This window comes from Physeter macrocephalus, unplaced genomic scaffold (genome assembly GCF_002837175.3).
Source record: "Physeter macrocephalus isolate SW-GA unplaced genomic scaffold, ASM283717v5 random_1578, whole genome shotgun sequence".
In the NCBI taxonomy this organism is placed as follows: Eukaryota; Metazoa; Chordata; class Mammalia; order Artiodactyla; family Physeteridae; genus Physeter; species Physeter macrocephalus.
In genome coordinates, this window is record NW_021146368.1 from 5685 (window position 1) to 25000 (window position 19316).

The following is a 19316-nucleotide window of genomic DNA, read 5'->3' on the forward strand; positions in this document are numbered from 1 at the left end:
TCTGAACCTTGCACTTTACCTGCTCTCTGATAAAGAGTAAAGAGGCTTTACAGGTACCTATTCATTTATGATCCTCTTGGTTACAGACACAGAAGGCAGAGTTCTAAATCAGCTCCAAATCTCTGCACTGTCCCCCTGGGATGGCTGCTCACACAGGGCTTCCAGATGACTCCACCGGTCAGGCAAGAGTTACACTGAGGTGCGTAGAAAGTCACATCCTCACCATCCACCCACTTCACCCCGAAACCCTCCAGCAGCTTCAGAACTCTTTGTGTGCTAACCGTTTGCTTAACGTCGCCCCAGGCTTAGATCATTTGGCTAAATGATCAGCCCGAGTCAGCGGCGGGTGCTGTTCTCGCGGCCGCTGGGAGCCTGTGCACCCACCCAGCTCCTTGCAGGCCTCCTCTCCATCCTTTTAAAAAAGCGTTTAGAGAAGGCTCACTGGGGCGCTCACGTTGGTGCTGGGAAGAGCGCGGTTGTTGAAACTTTGCTTGCGATTAAAGGTCATTTCTAGAGACCAGGGACCTTTTAGTAATAGTGATTACATCAACAGTGCTTTAAAAATACAAATTGTGACACATCCGATGGACTAATTCACCAGCGTCCTTCAAAAATGTCAAGGTCATGAGGGAGAGATGGCCTGTGGCACTGACCTAGCAGGTTGGAGGAGGCTTAAGGAGGTGTGACAGCTTCACGCGTCGTGGGACCCGCCTTTGGATCCCTGGGAAACTGGCCTCCGTGGGGAAGCCAGTGAGGTCTGAGTAGAGCCCGCGCTGGTTGGTGTTGCTGCAGCAATGTGAATTCCTGCTCTGGACGATGCTTCTGTGGTTCTACGAGGTTCACATCCTAGACCTGGTGCAGGGAACTCTGAGCTGTTGCAGCTTTTCTGTAAAGTCTAAAATTATGTCAAAATGAAAGGTCGGAAAGGGAAAAGCATCTACTTACCTGAAAACGTTCACTTTTAGAAAAATCTGGATGAACTAGACTCCCTTCTTCTGTCTCCTTCCTCAAGCCCCGGCGTGAACACGCTTGAGATTTGTGCTCTTTTTGTTGTCTTGTTTTGCAGACAGAGTTTACATGGGGCCGGGGCAGCTGTATCAAGATTTACAAAACTTGCTGCATGACTTAAATGTCATCGGTCAAATCACTCAACTGGTTGGAAACCTCAAAGGAAACTATCAGGTGACAGTCGAAACCACTTGGCTTAAAATTCTCTTTTAATTTCTAAGCCGCTGTCAGCATGTGATCCTACCTCCCAGTTCTGGCAAAAGCGAGAACTGATGTTACTTTAAGAATCGATCTGATCATGTATTTTCTCCTATTTCGGAGAAGGTGAAGCGCTTTTGGTGTAACTTTTGTTCATCCGGAGGCTGACTTGAGCGCCAGCTCTCTTAGGAATGTCCCAGCACCACATGACCCGCCTCCCAAAGATGCTTTTTTCCCCATCAGATGAGTGTTACTGGTCTCCCTGGGTTTTTCATGTCTCGGCATCACTTTTCTTCTCTCCCTCGGGACGGTCCTGTCTTATTAACATCTTTACGTGTGCTTGTGCATTTCCTTCCTAGAATTTGAACCAGTCGGTAGCCCACGACTGGACCTCGGGTTTACAGAGACTTATTTTGAAGAAGGAAGAGGAGATCAGAGCTGCCGACTGCTGTCGGATCCAGTTACAGCTCCCGGGGAAGCAGGACAAGTCAGTAAACATCGGAAGGGAGCCTCCGGGCCAGCACCGAGAACAGGGCCCTTTGTCATGACGTGCATATCTTCGCGGTTTGGGGATTGTATCTGAGGGGCGGGCTCCATGATTGGGTTTCACACGATGGAGCCCATTGCGTGGAGTGCATTGTCTTTTCTTCTCCCCGGCAGGTCCGGCCGGCCGACTTTCTTCACTGCTGTGTTCAGTACCTTCACCGCCGCCATCAAGGAGTCCTGGATCAACAACCTGCAGATGGCCAAGCTTGCCCTCGGTAAGAGCCGGTTGATCTCAGCTAAATGAGGCATGTTCAAACAAGACACAATGTCCGTTCCTATTCTGTGATGAAATGCACGCCCAAGGGGATAAGGTCATGGCTGAGAAGTAAACTTTACAACAGGTTCATCCATTCACGTGAAAGAATGTTTCCATGGGGGAAAGATCAACCCTAGTGCAGTGATTTTTAAGACATTTGTATTATAATTTAAGGGTTGTAGGGAAAAAACCTCACTTTTATTATAACAGAACATTAATATTAGTTGAGATGGTTCAACACAAGTGAAAGTCCTTTGAGTCTGTGGCCTGTGAGGCAGGACCCAGCCCTGGGTCTGGCCCACAGGATGAGAAAGTGATGGTTCATCTCAGCCTGTCTCCTCACCCCTCACCTGTGAAATAAAACACAGGAGTGGACCAAATTGCCCCTGAAGACCCTCTAAGCACGAAAAATAAGTCCTGTGGTTCTATCAGAGATAGGAGTGACTCTGATTATTTTCTTGTCCCTATGTCCCTTTAGCCTTGCCTCTTTTTTTTTGTTTTGTTTTTTGTTTTTTTGCGGTACGCGGGCCTCTCACCGCTGTGGCCTCTCCCGTTGCGGAGCACAGGCTCCGGACGCGCAGGATCAGCGGCCACGGCTCAGGGGCCCAGCCGCTCCGCGGCACGCGGGATCCTCCCGGACCGGGGCACGAACCCGCGTCCCCTGCATCGGCAGGCGGACTCTCAACCGCTGCGCCACCAGGGAAACCCCTAGCCTTGCCTTCTTTTGATCTGTGTATCAAACATTTAGATAGATGGGTGGGTGGGATAAGATACATGGATGTTATTTACACACACACAGGTCTGTTACTCAGAACACGGGGATGTCCTGCGTCCATGTGTGTGTAAAACTCTCATTCAGGTGCAAAACAATCCAAAATGTTAACCGAAAATAAAATACAGAAGAGAAATAGGCCTTGTGATCTGAGACTGGTGGCAGGAAGGCCATCCGGGATGGCCTGTGATCCTCGGAACAGGGCTCCCTCCCTCCCTGAATGACTCAGTGGTTTATCAGGCCAGGTTCAGGGTGACCCCGTGAACAAGGACACAGATAGGCTCTGAGGATATGCTCCCGTTTATCTTCAGATGCGTCACGTTTTCAAAGCTGAGATGGACGACTTGCTTTGTAGTAAAACATTTCTTCATTTCGTCGTACATTTTTATCCCATGGTTTTGTGCCGTGTTAGAAAACCTCTCACTGTGTCCCTGGTGTTTGAATCTAAACATCTCAGTTAGTTTGAAAAAGGGACAGAGGAAAACAGGCCAGACCCAGGTGGTTTACGCTTTGATGGTTTGCAGTGCCCCCGCCCCCAGCCGGTGGCTGGTCCGCAAGGCGGGAAGGGGGCGGTGGGGGTCCGTTAGACTCGGGCCAGAGCGCCTACCTCATAAAGCCGCGAGTCTGCAGCCTCCCCCGTGAGGAGAGGCTGTGCTGTTTTCCAGAAGGAAAACCCTCAGTTCTCCAGTCTTACCCAAAGTAGGGGCCAGACTCTCCCCCGGTCCCCGGGCCAGTGCTGGTTGCCCACCTCTGTTCCCTTCTCCCGGCGCGGGCACAGAGGAAGAGAACCATCTGGGCTGGTTCTACGTGGAGGACGACGGGAATCAGATCAAGAAGGAGAGGCACCCCCTCCTCGTGGGACACATGCCCGTGACGGTGGCCAAGCAGCAGGAGTTCAAGGTGACGGGCGGTTACCAGGAAGGGGCGCCGGGGCAGCCTTGGGCGTGGCTCCTCCAGGGCCCGTTTGTGTAGAAGTCATTTAGGAGGGTGGTGGTCTGAAGCCAGAGGCTGCTCATCCGGAGCCGGTGCTGGGCCTTCCTCCGAGGCCCCGCGATCAGGCCCCGCGGCTCAGGTCCGGCAGCTCCGCGGCCCTCGCTGGGCGGCTCGGCTTCCACGTGGTCATAATTGGAGAGCTTCCGGTGGCCCGAAGCATGGTGCCCACTCTTGGCTGAAGCAGACCCGTCTGCGGGTGGCGTTTTGCCAGTGTCCCTGTGCAGGGGACTGAAGCACTGCGGCCGGTGTCCACACAGACTGCAGAGACGTGTGGGTGTGTCTTTCTCTAAGAAACACATGTTTCTTTCTCGCTTTGGTCTCTGGCCGACGCTCAGTCCTGGAACCTGGGCTTCCCTGGAGCTCCATCAGCTGACGCGGACCATTCCCGCTGGCAGAGCCTGCTCCCGGGAGAGGCAAGGGCCCTGTCGGTGTGGCCTTAACCCAGAGCTGTAGCTGCCCGGGGCACACTTAGGTGTTGCTTCTAAAAAGCAAATGTCCACGACTCATCGATCTTTCCCTCTCTTAGTCTTTGGAGTTGCTGTGGTTTATGTCAGAACGCTGTCATCCGTGTAAGACATGCCTTCTGGCCTCCCCTGACTCCCATTTTAAATTCGGGCCTTTGATTTTTTTTCTCCCCTTTAGATCGAATGTGCCGTTTATAATCCTGAGCCTTACCTAAATAACGAGAATCAGCCAGACTCGTTTTCCACGGCTCATGGTTTCCTGTGGGTAAGACGCTTTTGTTTGTTTTTCATGCAAGTTCACGAAGAATCCATATCCACAGCTAAGGAGATGAGAAAGGACCGACTTGAGTGGTCCGATAGCTCGTTGTTAGTGGCTGGTGTCTCCCAAATTGTGTTTATAGACATGGGGGTCACAAACAGGAAAGGGGGCTGATCTCTTTTGGAAAAGGTGTCGAATTCTAAGGCATTAAAACATTTCTCTCTTTTCTTTTTCCTGTAAAACTTAACCAGATTAAATTCAGTCCAAAGTCCATTAACTAATAGAAGCATTGAAATATTTTTTCAATTTGGGTGGTTAAATGGCATGGAGTTTTTTCTCTTCCAAGACCATGCTGGCTGTTTATGCTGGGAACTTAGCAGTTAAAATTAGTTTCTTCCAAATGAAGCGCTGCCTTTGAACGGTCCTGCGTTTGCGGTAGACATCGCTGGCTCGTGCAAACCAGAGGAATTGCTCGTGTGGTGCGTTTTCAGGTCTCCTGGTGCCCCCCCTTGCGGGGAGCCGCCAGACCTCCTCCACGGTGGGCCCTCTGTCCTTTTCCAGCCGCGCCCGGCTCTCTCTCCCGGGTGTCCTGACCCCGCTAACTCCCCACACACCCCGCCCTGTCTCACAGCCAGAGCGCTGGGCTGCTCGGACTTCCTGGTTGAGTTCTGGAAAGAAAACAGCCTGATGAGCTGGTAACTCTCTGCACTCAGCCCAGAACGAAGGGATGGGCTGAATTCCCTCAGGGTTTTTGAATTTTAGAGCAAGTTTTTTCCATCTCAGGACCTGCACCTGGTCAGACCCCTGCTTCGTGTTGGCCCGAGCGGGCTTGGCAGTTTGACATTGTCCCCGGAAAGGCAGGATGCTTATTGATCAGAAGGGGAAAAATCCATTAGAATAAGGAGAGGGTCACGACATCCTCAGTACTGATGGAAAAGAGAGGAATTTGTGAAGAATGCATACCACCCGGAACCAGGCGAGCCAGGCGAGCCGTTCTCTTGTAGAGCCGGGCATGCGCTTCCCTGGTAACAGGATCCGGCTCCTTCCCACTGAAAAGACAATCGAATTTAGGTTTAAGTTGGGAAACAAACCTTGCTGAGTGTTCCTAAGTGATCCAGCAAACAGGGGGCTCATAAATATCATGGCAGCAGTAGTACAAGTTCTAGAAAAACAACAACTCTCTCTGATGTGTTAAATGCTGGGGACCCACTTTGAGATCCATTCTCACCCCTTTTTGTCTCTTTTTAAGTCCTTGTTTTTTCAGGCAAGGCCTGGTTTAAAATCGATACCAGCCTGCTTTTTCAGACTTTGAATTGTGCGCCGATAGGCCTTAACCATCCTGTGGTGCTAGGTGTGTGGTTTTTAAAGGATATGAATGTGAATTTTACAAAAACAAAACTGTGTTCTTGTTATTAAAATTAAAAGAAAAAGACGACCTAATGAGACATGTTGCAGAGGGGACGGGGCTCTGCGAGCAGACCGTTTAAAGGTTATTGGGTCCTCGTCGGCCAGCTGGTTCCCACGTGGGAGCCGGATCTTGCCGTGGGGTGTCAGCCGTGCACGTGCTGCGGAGCCCCTTCCAGCCCACTTCTTCCCTCCCGAACCCCCCAGATCGGAAGCTGCACCAGTCAGATGGGTCAGATAGCCATCGTCTCCTTTCAACACTCCAGCCCCAAGGTCATCGAGTGCTTCAACGTGGAGTCCCGCGTCCTGTGCATGGTGTACGTGCCCGCGGAGGACAGGCCCCGGGAGCCCGAGAGCAGGGGGGGCCGAGTGCTGGCCGTCCCCACCGTCTGCCTGGGGACGGAGGAGGGGAGGTGAGCGTCGCACACGGGCCCCTCGGCTTTGCCAGCCGCGAGGCGGCGGAGTCCGCCGGCCCCGCCCTGACCCCCCTCTGTTGGGACGCGTCCGGAGCCTGTGCTCCGCAACGGGAGAGGCCACAGCAGTGGGAGGCCCGCGTACAAAAAAAAAAAAAAAAAAAAAAAAAAAGATAAAAGAGCCCCCCCTCTGTTGGGACGCGGGTGGAGACTGTTGGGTCCAGGACTTTGAAGGAGCCGGTGAGTGAGGAGGTTACCCTAGGAAACCCCGGGGGGCAGCAACTCCTTGCGGGGAAAGTTCTAGTTCTTCCTGCCCTTTGCCGTGGACACGCTTCATTCTTGTAAGCACGTCACTCTTACACTTTGGAATGAAACAGAGCCTTGTTCTGTGTTAGTCTCACACGGAACGTGGTCAGAGTGTAAAGGAGAGTTACGATGATTTTCCTGATGTGAAGTTCCTAGATCTATAGGAAGAACTAAGCTGTGTGTTTGTGTGTTTGTTTAATAACGCAGAACTTCTCTCTTTTTTTTTTTTTTTTTTTGTGGTATGCGGGCCTCCCTCTGCTGTGGCCTCTCCCGTTGCGGAGCACAGGCTCCGGACGCGCAGGCCCAGCGGCCATGGCTCACGGGCCCAGCCGCTCCGCGGCACGTGGGATCTTCCCCGACCGGGGCACGAACCCGTGTCCCCTGCATCGGCAGGCGGGACTCTCAACCACTGCGCCACCAGGGAAGCCCAGAACTTCTCTTTTAAAAGATAAAAGAGAGGGATCAAAGTGGTAGCAGTCTTTACAATACGGCCAAGTGGGGTGTCTCTGGAGGGCGTGGCAGGAAGGTTGAACGTGGTTCTCCTGCCCGGCAGGCTTGCACTTTTCCTTGTGAGCGAACGTACCCATGAGCTGACATTTCTCTTTTCCAGCATTTCCATTTATAAAAGCAGCCAAGGCTCCAAGAAGGTGCGGCTCCAGCACTTCTTCACTCCCGAGAAATCCACGGTCATGAGCTTGGCCTGCACGCCCCAGAGCCTGTACGCCGGCCTGGTCAACGGGGCCGTGGCCGTCTACGCCAGAGCGGACGGTGAGCGTGACGCAGGCGCGTCTGCAGGGTGGCAGGGGTCACTGCCGCGCCTGGGCTGGGGCGAGGGCGTTTCACTCTGTCCTGAGGCGCCTGTGACTCGCTCGGTCCTTAAAGGAGGGTGTGAGATAGACAGCCACCCGCCAAGAGCAGCGGAAGTCATTGCAAAGTCAGTCCTCCGGCTGGCCTCTCTGTGTTCCTCCAAGTGATGAGTTCAGTGCAGGCCTCTATCCTGCCCTTGTCCAAGGCCCTCGGGGCTTCTCTTTTGGGATGGAGTGAGGTGCGTGCCCCTTCGGTGCGGTGTGGCTGTCACCAGCCTGGTGCCTGGGACACCCCTCCCCCCCAGGCCGGGGGCCCGGTGTCTCATCGCCACGGGGAGAATCTGATTGTCAGCTTGGTTCAGGAGACCCTGGGCTGATCCCCTGTGGCCACAGATTCGAGGAGTCTTACTTCTCACACCCTGAGGGGTTGTACCATAAACAGACCATAAAACTAGGGCTTAGGCCAGCTTGCGGGGAGACTGGGGGGCTCAGGAGCCCTGGGAGGAGAGCCTGCAGGCACTGGGGTCCAGGCTCTTTGGAGGATGAGCGTCCATCCCAGGAGTCCTGAGGCTGGAGCCGCTGCAGGTCCCTGGGACGCGAGGGGCTGGAAGGGCAGAAGCAGTTCCTTCTAAAGGCGGATTCCGGGGGTGGGGGCGGGGGTCAGGATCAGGGGCACCTCGGGGCATGATTACTCTGCCGAGGACGCGTTGTTTCTCTCCTGCTGGATGTGATTTGTGTTTAAATACACATTTATTTAGAATCACGTGAGTGTTTATCGTGGGATTCTCTGTTTCTCTTCTCTGCGACCTTTGTCCGGCTTTGGTAGCACGGCTCTGCTCATTCAGGTTGTTTTTTCCACTGCTCCGGTAGAGATTAAATTTCATGGGAATTATTAACTAGTTGAAATTTGGAAATTACTATAACATGTCTGGTCTAGCAAGCCTCCCAACTTGATTTGGAGTGTCTATGTCCATTTCTTCCAGTGTTATGAATTTATTTAGGCTTTATTTTGATTTATTTAATTGGGGAGGGGGGTATCTGAACCTTTTTTCCCAGCTTTGTTGAGCTATAACTGACATATAACATTGTGTAGGTTTAAGGTGTACAGTGTCTTGATTTGATACACATTGCAAAATGATCACCGCCGTCTGCCAGCTCACACCTCCATCACATCACATACTTACCGTTGCTTTTTTGTGGTGAGAACATTTAAGATCTAGTCTCTTAACAACTTTTAAGTGTATCATACAGTGTTGTTAACTGTAATTGTAATGCTGTGCACCAGATCCTCAGAGCTTATTCATCTTATGACTGAAGTTTCCTTTGCCAACATCTCCCATTTTTCCACCCACAGCCCCTGTCAACCACCCTTCTACTCTCTGTTTCTATGAGTTTGGCTTTCTTAGATCCCACATAAAAGTGAGATCATATGGTATTTGTCTTTCTCTGTCTGACTCATTTCAGTGAGCATAATGCTCTCAAGTTCCATCGTGTTGTCACAAATGGCAGGGTTTCATTCTTTTTCGTGGCTGAGTAATATTCCATTGTATATAATAGGTACCACATCTTCTTTATCCATTCATCTGTTAAGAGACACTCAGGTTGCTTCCAGGTCTTGGCTGCTGTAAATAGTGCTGCATTGAACACTGGGGTGCACGTATCACTTCAAATTAGTGTTTTCGTTTTATTCGGTTACATACGAAGGACTAGAATTTGCTGGATCATACGGCAGTTCTATTTTTAGTTTTTTGAGGAACCTCTATACTGTTTTCCACAGTGGCTGCACCAATTTATTACATTCCCACCAAGAGTGCACAAGGGTTGTCATTTCTCCACATCCTCACCAATACTTGTGTTTTCTTGTGTTTTTGATGATGGCCATTCTGACAGGTGCGAGGTGATACCTCATCGTGGTTTTGACTTGCATTTCCCTGATGATGAGTGACATTGAGCGTCTTTTCATGCGCCTGTTGCCCATCTGTATTTCTTCTTTGGAGAGATGTCTGTTCGAGAAACTGAATTTGAATGAAATTGAAAGAAATATCTTCTTTTAAGATGGATCCTGGAATTCCGAACCTCAAACAGTGATAAAATTAGGCGTCCTCCCAGTTCGAAGTCTGCTAATGATGGAAGACACGCTGTGGGCGGCGTCTGGAGGTCAAGTGTCTGTAATCAGCGTGGAGACTCACGCCGTGGAGGTAAGTCATTTTAAGTGGCTACCCAGTGCGGGAAGACGCACTTCAGAACCAGTCCGACTAACTTCCCAGGCTGATGTCGAGGGTCGCCTCTCGCGGGTAGAACGCTCAGGCGGTGTCCTGCCTGCGGCTCTGTGCTGAAAGAAAATGCCTCCTGGTGTGGCTTAGAAGGAAGGATTAACTCAGAAGTCCCACAGCCCTTGTCTAGCCACGTCCATGCACTGATTGTCCGTTATTTATCTGCTGTTAATACAAACGTTACTTTAAAAGATGTATTCAGTATGAACATACTAGTAAGTCTTCAAGGACACGTGGGAAATTAGTGTTTGATTGAAGAGGCGTTTCAAGTCAGTGATAAATGGATTATTCAGTAGAGATCATAGTCATTGGGAGAAACCAGAACTGCGTCTCAGGCCCCAGCTCTTCACCGTTGTAGGCATTCCGGAGCGGGGGATGTTAGAAAACAAACAAAGCCACAGACTTACAAGGTACAAACAGTAGGATGGTTCCGTTGCTTTGCAGTGGGGGGAACTTTCCAGATCCGTCGTATACCTAGAAGTTGCCATGGTAAAGAATATGATAAATTTGGTAAAGTTTTAGAACCTTTTTTTTTTTAACATCTACTATGTGTTGTTTGTATCGAAACTCTCGTAAACGAAAATTGGTAAAGTATTTGCTGCATCTGCCACCAAGTGTTAATGTTCTTATATAAAGAGAATTCTTGCTAAATTAAAAAGAAGAAACCAAGCTGATAGAAAACGTTCAAAGGATATGAAAAGGCAGCTCACAGAAGGAAGAAATACAAGTAGGCGACGTACTCACAATGCACACACACAGATAGTGTACTCACACGTGGGTGTACGTAAACACGTAGCCATACACGTGTATATGTGTATGTACACATATACACACGGAGAAGATGAATTTCACTTCTCATTGGACCTCTTGAATGTTTTAGCCACATTACTAAAACACGCGATACACGTGTAATGTGTTTAGCCATATTACTCCTTTTATTGTTAAAGATGAGACAGACCTACTTATTTCCTACCTGTTCATCACCGTCTGTCTCTTCGCTCCGCTCTGCCCTAAGGAAACCCCTATAACACGGGTGCTTTTGTAGCCAGTGAACTACCTCACAAGTGAAAATCTCACGACCCTCACGAGGAAGGTAGTGGGAAGAGAAGTGTGTTCAGGTGAGGGTTGCAGCGGGTGGGCCCATCTCTCTGTGGATCTGGGGCCTCTTCAGATGCTGCCCTGAATCCCTGTGGGCGGCTTGGGGAGCAGGTCCACGCCCGGGGGCCGAGGTGCTGCAGCCAGGAGCTCAGTCCTGCATGGACTCCAGGCTGGCGCTCTTGCTGTCGGACCGCAAACCGTTCTTCCATCTGTGTTGTTTCCGACGTGACCTCCCCAGGGGCCCGCAGGACGGAGCCTCCTCAAGTGACAGGGGGTCAGCCGGCCAGCCGTAGAGGAGACGGGGCTGATATCCAGAATAGGAGGCAGGAGAAAAACCTGTGAAATTGCTTTTGCTCGTTTTTTTGTTTTTTGTTTTTTCCCCACCACACCGCGCGGCTTGTGGGATCTTAGTTCCCCGACCAGGGATTGAAGCCGGGGCCTTGGCAGTGAGAGTGCAGAGTCCTAACCACTGGACCACCAGGGAAGTCCCTGCCCAGTATTTTTATGGTAACTTCTTGTTTCTACTTCTCTCCACCTGCTCCTTTTTACTTCATGTGCCTCAGAGTAATAAGAAGCCCTCAGTGGGGCGTGGAGAGGTCATTAACCACGGCCCCTGCGCAGGGCACTTTACAGACGCTGTAACCACTGCTGCGTTGTATTCCACTGCCTTGTACACCAGCAGTGTCGCACCTTATCGGTGACGTAGTGAGGGTCAGAGTCCAGATCCTAACTCAACCCTGCACTGCACCGTGGTCGCAGGTGAGCCGCTTACCTGGGCCTCGGGCTCTGATCCGTAAGCTGGCGATCACCCAACTTCCTCAGCAAAATGAGAGGTAATATTGCTAGCAAAGAGCGCCCCAGCAGTGGTTGCTATTTATTACTAGAATAAATTATTATTAGAGTAAATATACAAGAGCCAGAAACAGCATTCTGTTAGTCTGTATTTCAGTTTCTTTTCACAGAGAAGGAATAATAACGTAACAATCTTTCTTTAGAACATCTCTCCAAAACCAATACGTTAATTTTGCCATAAATTCGTACCGAAAGCCGGAATGATGGTTTCTGTAGCTGCCGCCAAGGCGATTCCAGACGAACATAACGTTATGACCTTATTATCATTAAAGGGTTATTTCCACATGCTCCAAAGGTTGTATATGCTGTAAATCTTGAAGACTCAGAAGTAACGTATTTGGATTTAAATAAAAGCCTCCTTTCTGTGCATTTTTAGTACCAAAATGAGTAAACGTATTTATATAGAGAGAAGCAAAATCTACTCTGTTATTAAAAAAACGTAATTTATCCAGTCGTTCTGCCGGGCAGGGAAACCACAGTTGGGGTACCGGTGCAGCTCTGCAGGCTTGAAACCCCAATGCGTCTGCAGCCTCTTTGGTTGGGGAGAGGGCAGCTGCCACAGGGAAACTCCCTGAATGTTCCCTGTCTGTAGGGCCAGCGACGTGGGGCCACGAGGCTGCGCTCGCTCTGCGGTGGGCTGAGCAGGGTGTGAGGTCTGAGGTCCGGGGCGTGAATGTTCTCGTGGTGGCCTCTGCACGGCAGTGGTTGGCACAGTTGCAGAGGGGACGGCGGGGCTGCAGTGCCAGCTCGGCGCTCTGATGGGGCAGCGCCGAGCACCTCACCCAGAGATGCCGAGCCAGGCGGGCTGTGCGTGCCCAGCGCGGCAGGAATAAAACTCCCCGCCTTCCCGCCAGGTCAGGGGAAGCAGACGGGGAAGCGTAAGTGTTAAATGCACGTAATGAAGCTGCAGTCACCTGGATCTGGGGTGGGTGGGGGGCGCCTTCTTTCTTCCTTCCCAGCTACGTAGGGCCTTCCTCACGGGGTTTATTTCATGCCTTTTAAGAAAACGTTGAGCTTTAGGAACATGGATGCAGCTCTGAAAGCAACCTGACGTTGAGGAACAGGCTGTTTGTTGTGGATTCTGCGTTTGCTGACCTCACAGCTTTGTTTCTCGGAGCCCCGATTTCACAGGTAGTTTCGGTTTAATTACTGGAGCTGTTTAAAGTAAGACCTGTTCTTCCTTACTCTTGATTTTCTGCAATGTGCAGTGTTTCTGACTCAGGACAGACAGACAGAAGGACAGGAGAAGAAGAAAAAGCTTTCCTTCCAACCCTACCCCCGACGTTGAAGAGAAAAATAGAATGAAAGAATGAAATGGATAAGATACTAAAGGTGACCTAGCAGCAGAGCGTTTTCTGAGTTGATGCATTTTTTTCCTGATGAGATAAATTCCCGTCATTGTATAGAAAGACACGAATGCAGGGCACAGAGGCGACAGGCCAAGCTGGCAGGCAGACCAGTTCTTGAACACCTGCTGCCGGTCCTGGCCCTGCTTCCCTGCAGAGACCTTCAGATCTGCATGATTTCAAGGTGGCAGGAGACTTAGACACCCTGTTGCCCAAAGTTCCTGTTTTCACACAGAAAACCAAGCCTCTGAGAAGGTGGGAGACAACGGCCAGCATCCCAGCGATAAATTATTGTTCACATCACCCAGCACAAACGTGTCACGCATTTAAGAAGTACAGGTGCTGTACCAAAAACCCAAAGCCCAGGAAGAACTCACAGGCCAGGTGCGGTGCCAGAACAGGTGAGGGCAACACCAGCTACCTGGCCCCTGGGGGCAGGTCTGGGGTCAGGACTGGCTACGGCGTCTGCAGGGCCCCATGTCCAATGTCAGTTAGGCCGGACTCCGAGATGCCAGCAGCCAGAGCATCATGCCAGGTGCGGAGCCCTCTGAGCCTGAGACCCCGCGAGGGTCACAGGCCCGTAAAGCCGCCCTGTCCGGGGAGAGGAGGACTTGAGCAGGTGGCGAAAACGCACGCCATCTCGGAGGAGGAGTGCTGTGTGTCAGGACGTGAGAAGGCGGTTCCTGGAGGAACTCTGCCCAGAAACAGGCTGAGTCTGAGCATGGGGACGTGGGCCGGGCGCAGGTGCGGTCAGAGGGCGCCTGGTCCCTCGCGCGCAGGGCCGTGCGGTCCCCTCCTCGGTTCCCGGGGTTCCAGCCTCTGTTGCCGTGAGCGCTCACGGGGCCCGTCTGGGCAGCGCGGGCGAGGCCGAGGCCGTGGCCGTGAGGGCAGCCGCGCCTGGCTCCGTTCCCGGGGCAGATGGGCGCGTGACGTCCTGGGCCCCGCCGCGCCGTGCGCCCGGGGGCCGCGTGGGGATTTAACCAAGGGACGGGCGCCAGGAAATCTATCTTCTCCGAGGATTTTTCTTTTGCAAGGAATTGAAAGGGGGGTGAGATTGGAGACCGAAGACTCACCGAGAAGGTTGTTCCAGAACTCTGTCGGGAAAATTCCGCTCCCCGTGGGCGGAGGACAGAGAGGGAGAATCTGAGGTAGATTTTGCAGAATGAGGCCACTTCTGTAAAGAAAAACAGCCAGTTGTGAGACGCCGAAGACCCGTGAGCAGACAGTGGCGGACCCGGCAGCCGCTGCAGCGGTGGAGGTGGCCACAGGACGGCCGGGAAGCAGCATGCAGGACGCATGGGACAAGGTGGCCCGCAAGACAGAGGATGGGAGTGGGGCGGCCAGGGCAGTCACCCAACGGAGCCGCCAGAGGGCAGGGAGGGGTGGGCCCCGACCAGCAGCTCTGGGCTCTGGGCTCCCTCCTCCCCGGGCTGGCTGAGTTCTTAGAAAGAAACGGGGCTTGAGGCCCAGCAGACCGTGACTTTCTCGCTTCTTCCACAAGAAGTTTCAGCAGTAACTGTGGAGGAGCCAGCAGCCAGAAGGACAGCTGTGCTCCTGTACGCTCAGGTAGCACAAGGGCTTCTCAGCCTCATGTGACGGTTTTCTTCCCTTTCGAACCTCTCTTTGGAAGCCGCCTTGCTCTGCCGGAGATGGCCTTCCGGGAGCAGTGGGCGCTTTGTCCTGAGCTGACCTGAAGGACCAGCCGGGCTTCTCCTGTTCAGGGGCGCAGAGCCGCGAGGCCGAGTCTCCGCACGCGGGGGAGGGTGGGCCGCTTGCGCCTCTCCCCCCGGGCAGCCGCTCTGCTTCCGACCCCTAACTGCTCGGTGATGCGCGGCGCGGCGCGGCGGCACCGGGAGTAGCGCTCCCGCCTCTGCAGCCCCGGCCTCGGCAGCGGGCTTCCTCCGCGGGGCGCGGTACCGGTTCGCAGCACAGCACGGGAGCCGTTCCCCTTGAAGCCTGCCGGAGAGGAAAGCCGTGCCTGGTTCCGTGGTACGGGGCAGCCCCAGCCACCTCCACAGGCTGTCCGCAAAGTGAAAAGACGACCCACGGAATGGCAGAAAATACTTTCGAGTCGTGTATCTGCCAAGAGTGCATAACAAACAGCCTATGTACCTTACAGCTCAAAGAGTCCAGTTCAAAAGCGGACCAAGGATCTGAACGGACATCTCTACAAAGAAGATACACAGTCGGCCACCCAGGGAAGGGTGTGCACCATCCTTAGTCCTTAGGGAAACGCACCAAAGCAACCATGAGACACCACGGCACGCCCACGAGTTTGACAGCAATAGAAAAGGGACATTAACAGTGCCGAGAGGACGTGGAGAAGTCGAGAGCTGCACACATCGCTGGTGGGGACGTGAAACGGGGCAGCTGTTGGAAAACAGCCTGTCCTTCCTCAAAAAGTGCAACGTGGAGTTGCCGTGTGGCCCAGCGTTTCCAGTCGTACGTGTTTACTCAGGAGGACTCACTCTGTAAGAACTCGGGGCTCCTTCCTAACCGCCGGCACCGGCTCGTCCCCACTGACACGTGTTTAAATTAGACTGTGATGATCGGGGTCGCTTTGTGGGAGGGTGCACACGTGCGCGGAGGGAGGTGTCTGTGGAGGTGAGCATAGCGCGGGCGTCTCGGAGGAAACGGCGGCGCCCCGGCTTTGGCTGCAGGAGGGGCCGAGGGCCCGAGCCAGTTGCCCGCCCCGAGAGCAGGGTCCTCGTCTTCCCTCCCGGGGGGTGCGCGGAGACTCCGGAGGGAACGCGCGGCCCCGGGCAGGTGGCGACGGCGGGGCTGGGCGCTCAGGCCGTCGGGGGCGCCTGCGAACCCCAGAATCACTGTCACGCCTGAGTCCCGGCTTCAGGACGACCCCCAGGCCGCTCTCCAGCCCTGCCTGTCCAGCTGCGGTCTTCACTTAAAACAAGGTGTGGTGCCCTTGGACGGGCAGCCTCCCTTCCGATAAAATCAGAGACTCACGTGTTCCCCTCGGTCCAGCTCGGGGGTGCCACGCGGCGTGGGTGCAGCGTGAGGGGCTAACCGGCGAGCCCTTTCCACGCGGGTAGGCGTGCGAGGATGGCGCCTTCGGCCCCCTCGGCCGCGTAGTGGGTCGCACTGTTCTCAGTCCTTGAGGGAGGGGACAGAGGTGTAAGCCTGTTTTTTTCCTAGGGGGTTTTAAGTTACCTCTTTTCAGGCTAGAGAGCTGTGCAGGATTGTGGCCTGCCGTGGGCTAAGAGGACTTCTTTGAGGGTAGTGTTTCTTCTCGCTGTGTCTCCAAGCTTCACCCCAACTGCCCCCCGCCAGTCCCCGGTAGGCAGTGACCACAGCTGCCCAGCACCGGCCCGTCCACCATGGGACAAATTCCAGAAGTTCCCTCTCAGGGGCCCCGTGGAGCAGGGTTGTCAGGATGGAGACCTGGGGCAGAGCACAGCCCGGAGGCTCGGGAAGGACCTGGTCAAGCGCAGAAGCATCAGGTGGCCACGCGGGGACCGGACGGGGCGGGACACCGAGGCGACCCTGAGAGCTCGGCGGGGGCTTAGCTGCCCGTACAGGCCTCCTCGCAGGCAGACGTGGCCCTCGTTCCCGCTCAGGTTTGGGGGTGCTGGTGGTGCACAGGCGTCCAGGGGCGCTGCTCACCACCTGCGGATCTGGGGTGACGGTGCCCTTGCCGTAGGTGGTGGAGGGCAGGTGGGATCCGGGGCGCCAGCTGGACACCCTGGCACGGTGGGGACGACAGCGCCACCCGAGGCCTCCTGCGCAGCCCATAGGGCGGGTCCGTGACGGCGACGTGGGGTGCAGCTCCGTGCTGTACCCGCGACGCCCCGCCGTCGCCTTCTCCTTGGTCTCCGCAGAGCCAGCTGGAGGCCCACCAGGAGGAGGGCATGGTGGTCTCACACATGGCCATTGCCGGCGTGGGCATCTGGATCGCCTTCACCTCGGGCTCCACGCTCCGCCTCTTCCACACGGAGACGCTCAAACATCTCCAGGACGTCAACGTCGCCACCCCGGTCCACCACATGCTGCCAGGTGGGCCCTGGGGCGCTGGTGGGCGGTGCCACATCCCCCGGGGGCCGGGGCTCGGGGCTGTCGGGTGACCCGAGCTAAGCGCCCTTCTTAGAGGTCAGAGCCGCCCATCACGGGCGGTTTAGTGCTGTTAATAAAGCACGGGGGGGGGGCGGGGCCGGGGGCAAGCATCTGAGGTTGAAGGGCGGAGAAAAGGAGACTGGTGGGGGGGCTCCACGGGGCTCCGCCAGCCCCATGCGGGAAGGGTGTTCCCAGCAGCGGGAGTCAAAGCAGCTAAGGTGCGGGAGTGGGGTGGGTGCGCCTGGTGTGTGCGCCTGGTGTGTGTGGGCGTGTGGCTGGTGTGTGCACGTGTGGGCTTGTTATGTACGGGTGTGTGGCTAGTATGTACACGCCTGGGCTTGTTATGTATGGGCATGTGCTAGTATGTACACGTGTGGGCTTGTTACGTACGGGCATGTGGCTAGTGTATATAAGCATGTTGCAAATGTGTGTATGTATGTAACTCGTAGGTATATGCGTTGCTTGCTGTGTACAGGTGTGTGTGCCTGGTGTGTGTTGGCCCACGTCTCCACGGGGCTTTTAAGGACCAGGCTCACGCTGCACGGCATTCCCCTCCTTTTCCACGTTGGCTGCGTCTCCTGGCTCCCGGCTGGAGAAGAGAAAGATCCGGTGTGCAGCACGTGGGCTCCCACCCACACCGCGTGAACAGACCTGTGCAGGAAGCCCTCCCAGGGCGCTCGAGTCCCCAGTCCCTGTTGGACCAAAGCCCAGCGGTCACGTACCTGTGACCACATAACCTGTTTGCACCTGGGCCACCGGCTGTACTTCATCTTGTTTTCTTTCCTTCTTTCCACCCCCCAGTTAACGACTCCCTTGTTTCTTATCCACCTGCGTGGCTTTCACCGTTCAGGTCAGGATCCGCCTGGGTTCCCGTGGAGCCAGGAGACCGTGTGGTCAGGTGGGGACACCTGGCGGCCCCGTGTCCCCGGGCCCCTTGGCAGGTGTGCCCCCGCCTGCTGTCGCCATCACCACACACAGTCCCTGCCCCCTCCTCGGGGCCCCCGCCGCCCTGGGCCTCCTATCCCTGTGCCAGGACTTAGGGCTCTTTCTCCCGAGCCCGCGTCCCATGCAGAAGGAGGCTTTGGGTGGCGTGTTCTCCCGCATCTGCCTGCTGTATGCGAAATACCTCCAGGTTCACCAGTGTCCGGGGATTTTGTGCTTTGTCTGCATCTCATATTTTACTCTCGGGTTTGTAGCTGCTGGACCTGGTGGACAGTTAAAGCAGAAATCAGCGACACTTAGAATGAGAGCCCTCTTGCTACGCCCGGGCAGGGGTTCTTGAATGTGGTCCTCGGAAAGGCGTCTGACGTCGGTCTGATTTTCTTGCAGTTTTGGGAACAGGGAGGCCAGACACCCATGTCTTGTCTGTCCTTCTTTGAATCGTCTTACCCTTGGGCCAGTGTTTCACGGTGAGGAGTGTTGCATCGTGTCCCCTCTGACCCTTAGATACTTGTGTCAGTGCGTGTTTGCACCCTCTGTGAGCCTGTGGAATTGCAGGTCTTTGGACCACCATCATCCTGGACACGTGTATGTAAACCTCATTCTAGAGTTGTGTTCATGACGTTGCCCGAATGGGTTTTTTACGTGTATGTGGCAATAACGTGCAAACTGTCCTTTTGTGCTCTCGCTGGAATACAAAATTCCAGTAGGTTCCAGAGAGGAAGACTTCCCAGGCCAGAAAGAACACAATTTGAAAAAAAAAAAACGTACTATACTGTACTGTCACTCACGCCTTTTTTGTAGCAGAATTGAGAACCCCGTTTGGTTCCCTAGAGGCCTCAGTGTGCTTTCCCCTGCAGACTGTGACTCGTGTGGCAAGCTGCATCTTTCTGTGCGGTTTGGAGCTCTGTTCTGAGCACCAGTAGCTCGAGCGCTTTGCCACAAACCACATCGTACTCGGCAGACACAGTGCATGACGGCGCCTGGGGTCAGCACACACGTTTCGAAGGGCCGTCGGTCAACCTTCCCGGCCCCCGAGGTGGTTACAGCCCGTGGTTCAGAGGGCGGCATCTCCTCCGGGTCAGGAGGCTGCACGAGTCACGTCAGGATGCAGCTGTTTCCTCTTCGTCCAGAACAGTCAGGGGAGGGTGTTTGGATGAAAAAGTGCCGAGACCCCCGCCCCCCTGTCAGATTAGCCTTCCCAGGTCCCCGCTGAGTGAGCACGTTGCTTTCCAGGGGTGACGTAACCAAATGAAGTGGCACAATTTTCTATCTAATACAAAAGTCACTGTAACTCTTCTAAGCGCCATCAACC

At 54.2% G+C, this 19316-nt stretch overlaps 1 protein-coding gene across 3 annotated transcripts; it reads left to right on the plus strand.

Moving 5' to 3' along the window:
• Positions 1 to 428: 428 nt before the first annotated feature.
• Positions 429 to 19304, plus strand: LOC114483952 (rho guanine nucleotide exchange factor 10-like). 3 transcript variants are annotated; one of them, XM_028486577.2, is made up of 10 exons: positions 429 to 1182; positions 1566 to 1693; positions 1867 to 1967; positions 3559 to 3680; positions 4416 to 4502; positions 6108 to 6313; positions 7230 to 7387; positions 9481 to 9623; positions 16831 to 17005; positions 17538 to 19304. In XM_028486577.2, the coding sequence occupies exons 1-10, from the start codon at positions 1078 to 1080 to the stop codon at positions 17705 to 17707; spliced, it is 1395 nt and encodes a 464-aa protein (XP_028342378.1). In that variant the 5' UTR covers positions 429 to 1077; the 3' UTR covers positions 17708 to 19304. The 3 variants fall into 3 exon arrangements, with proteins under 3 accessions (XP_028342378.1, XP_028342380.1, XP_028342379.1); XM_028486579.2 differs by having other exon boundaries at positions 430 to 1182; positions 18392 to 19304; XM_028486578.2 differs by having other exon boundaries at positions 430 to 1182; positions 17512 to 17682.
• Positions 19305 to 19316: the final 12 nt, after the last annotated feature.

Coding starts and splice junctions, on each gene's coding strand:
- LOC114483952 (XM_028486577.2), top strand. CDS start 1,078: ATGGGGCCGGGGCAGCTGTATCAAGATTTACAAAACTTGCTGCATGAC. Junction 1,694..1,866: donor CTCCCGGGGAAGCAGGACAA/GTCAGTAAACAT, acceptor TCTCCCCGGCAG/GTCCGGCCGGCCGACTTTCT. Junction 17,006..17,537: donor GGTCCACCACATGCTGCCAG/GTGGGCCCTGGG, acceptor TGCTGTGTACAG/GTGTGTGTGCCTGGTGTGTG.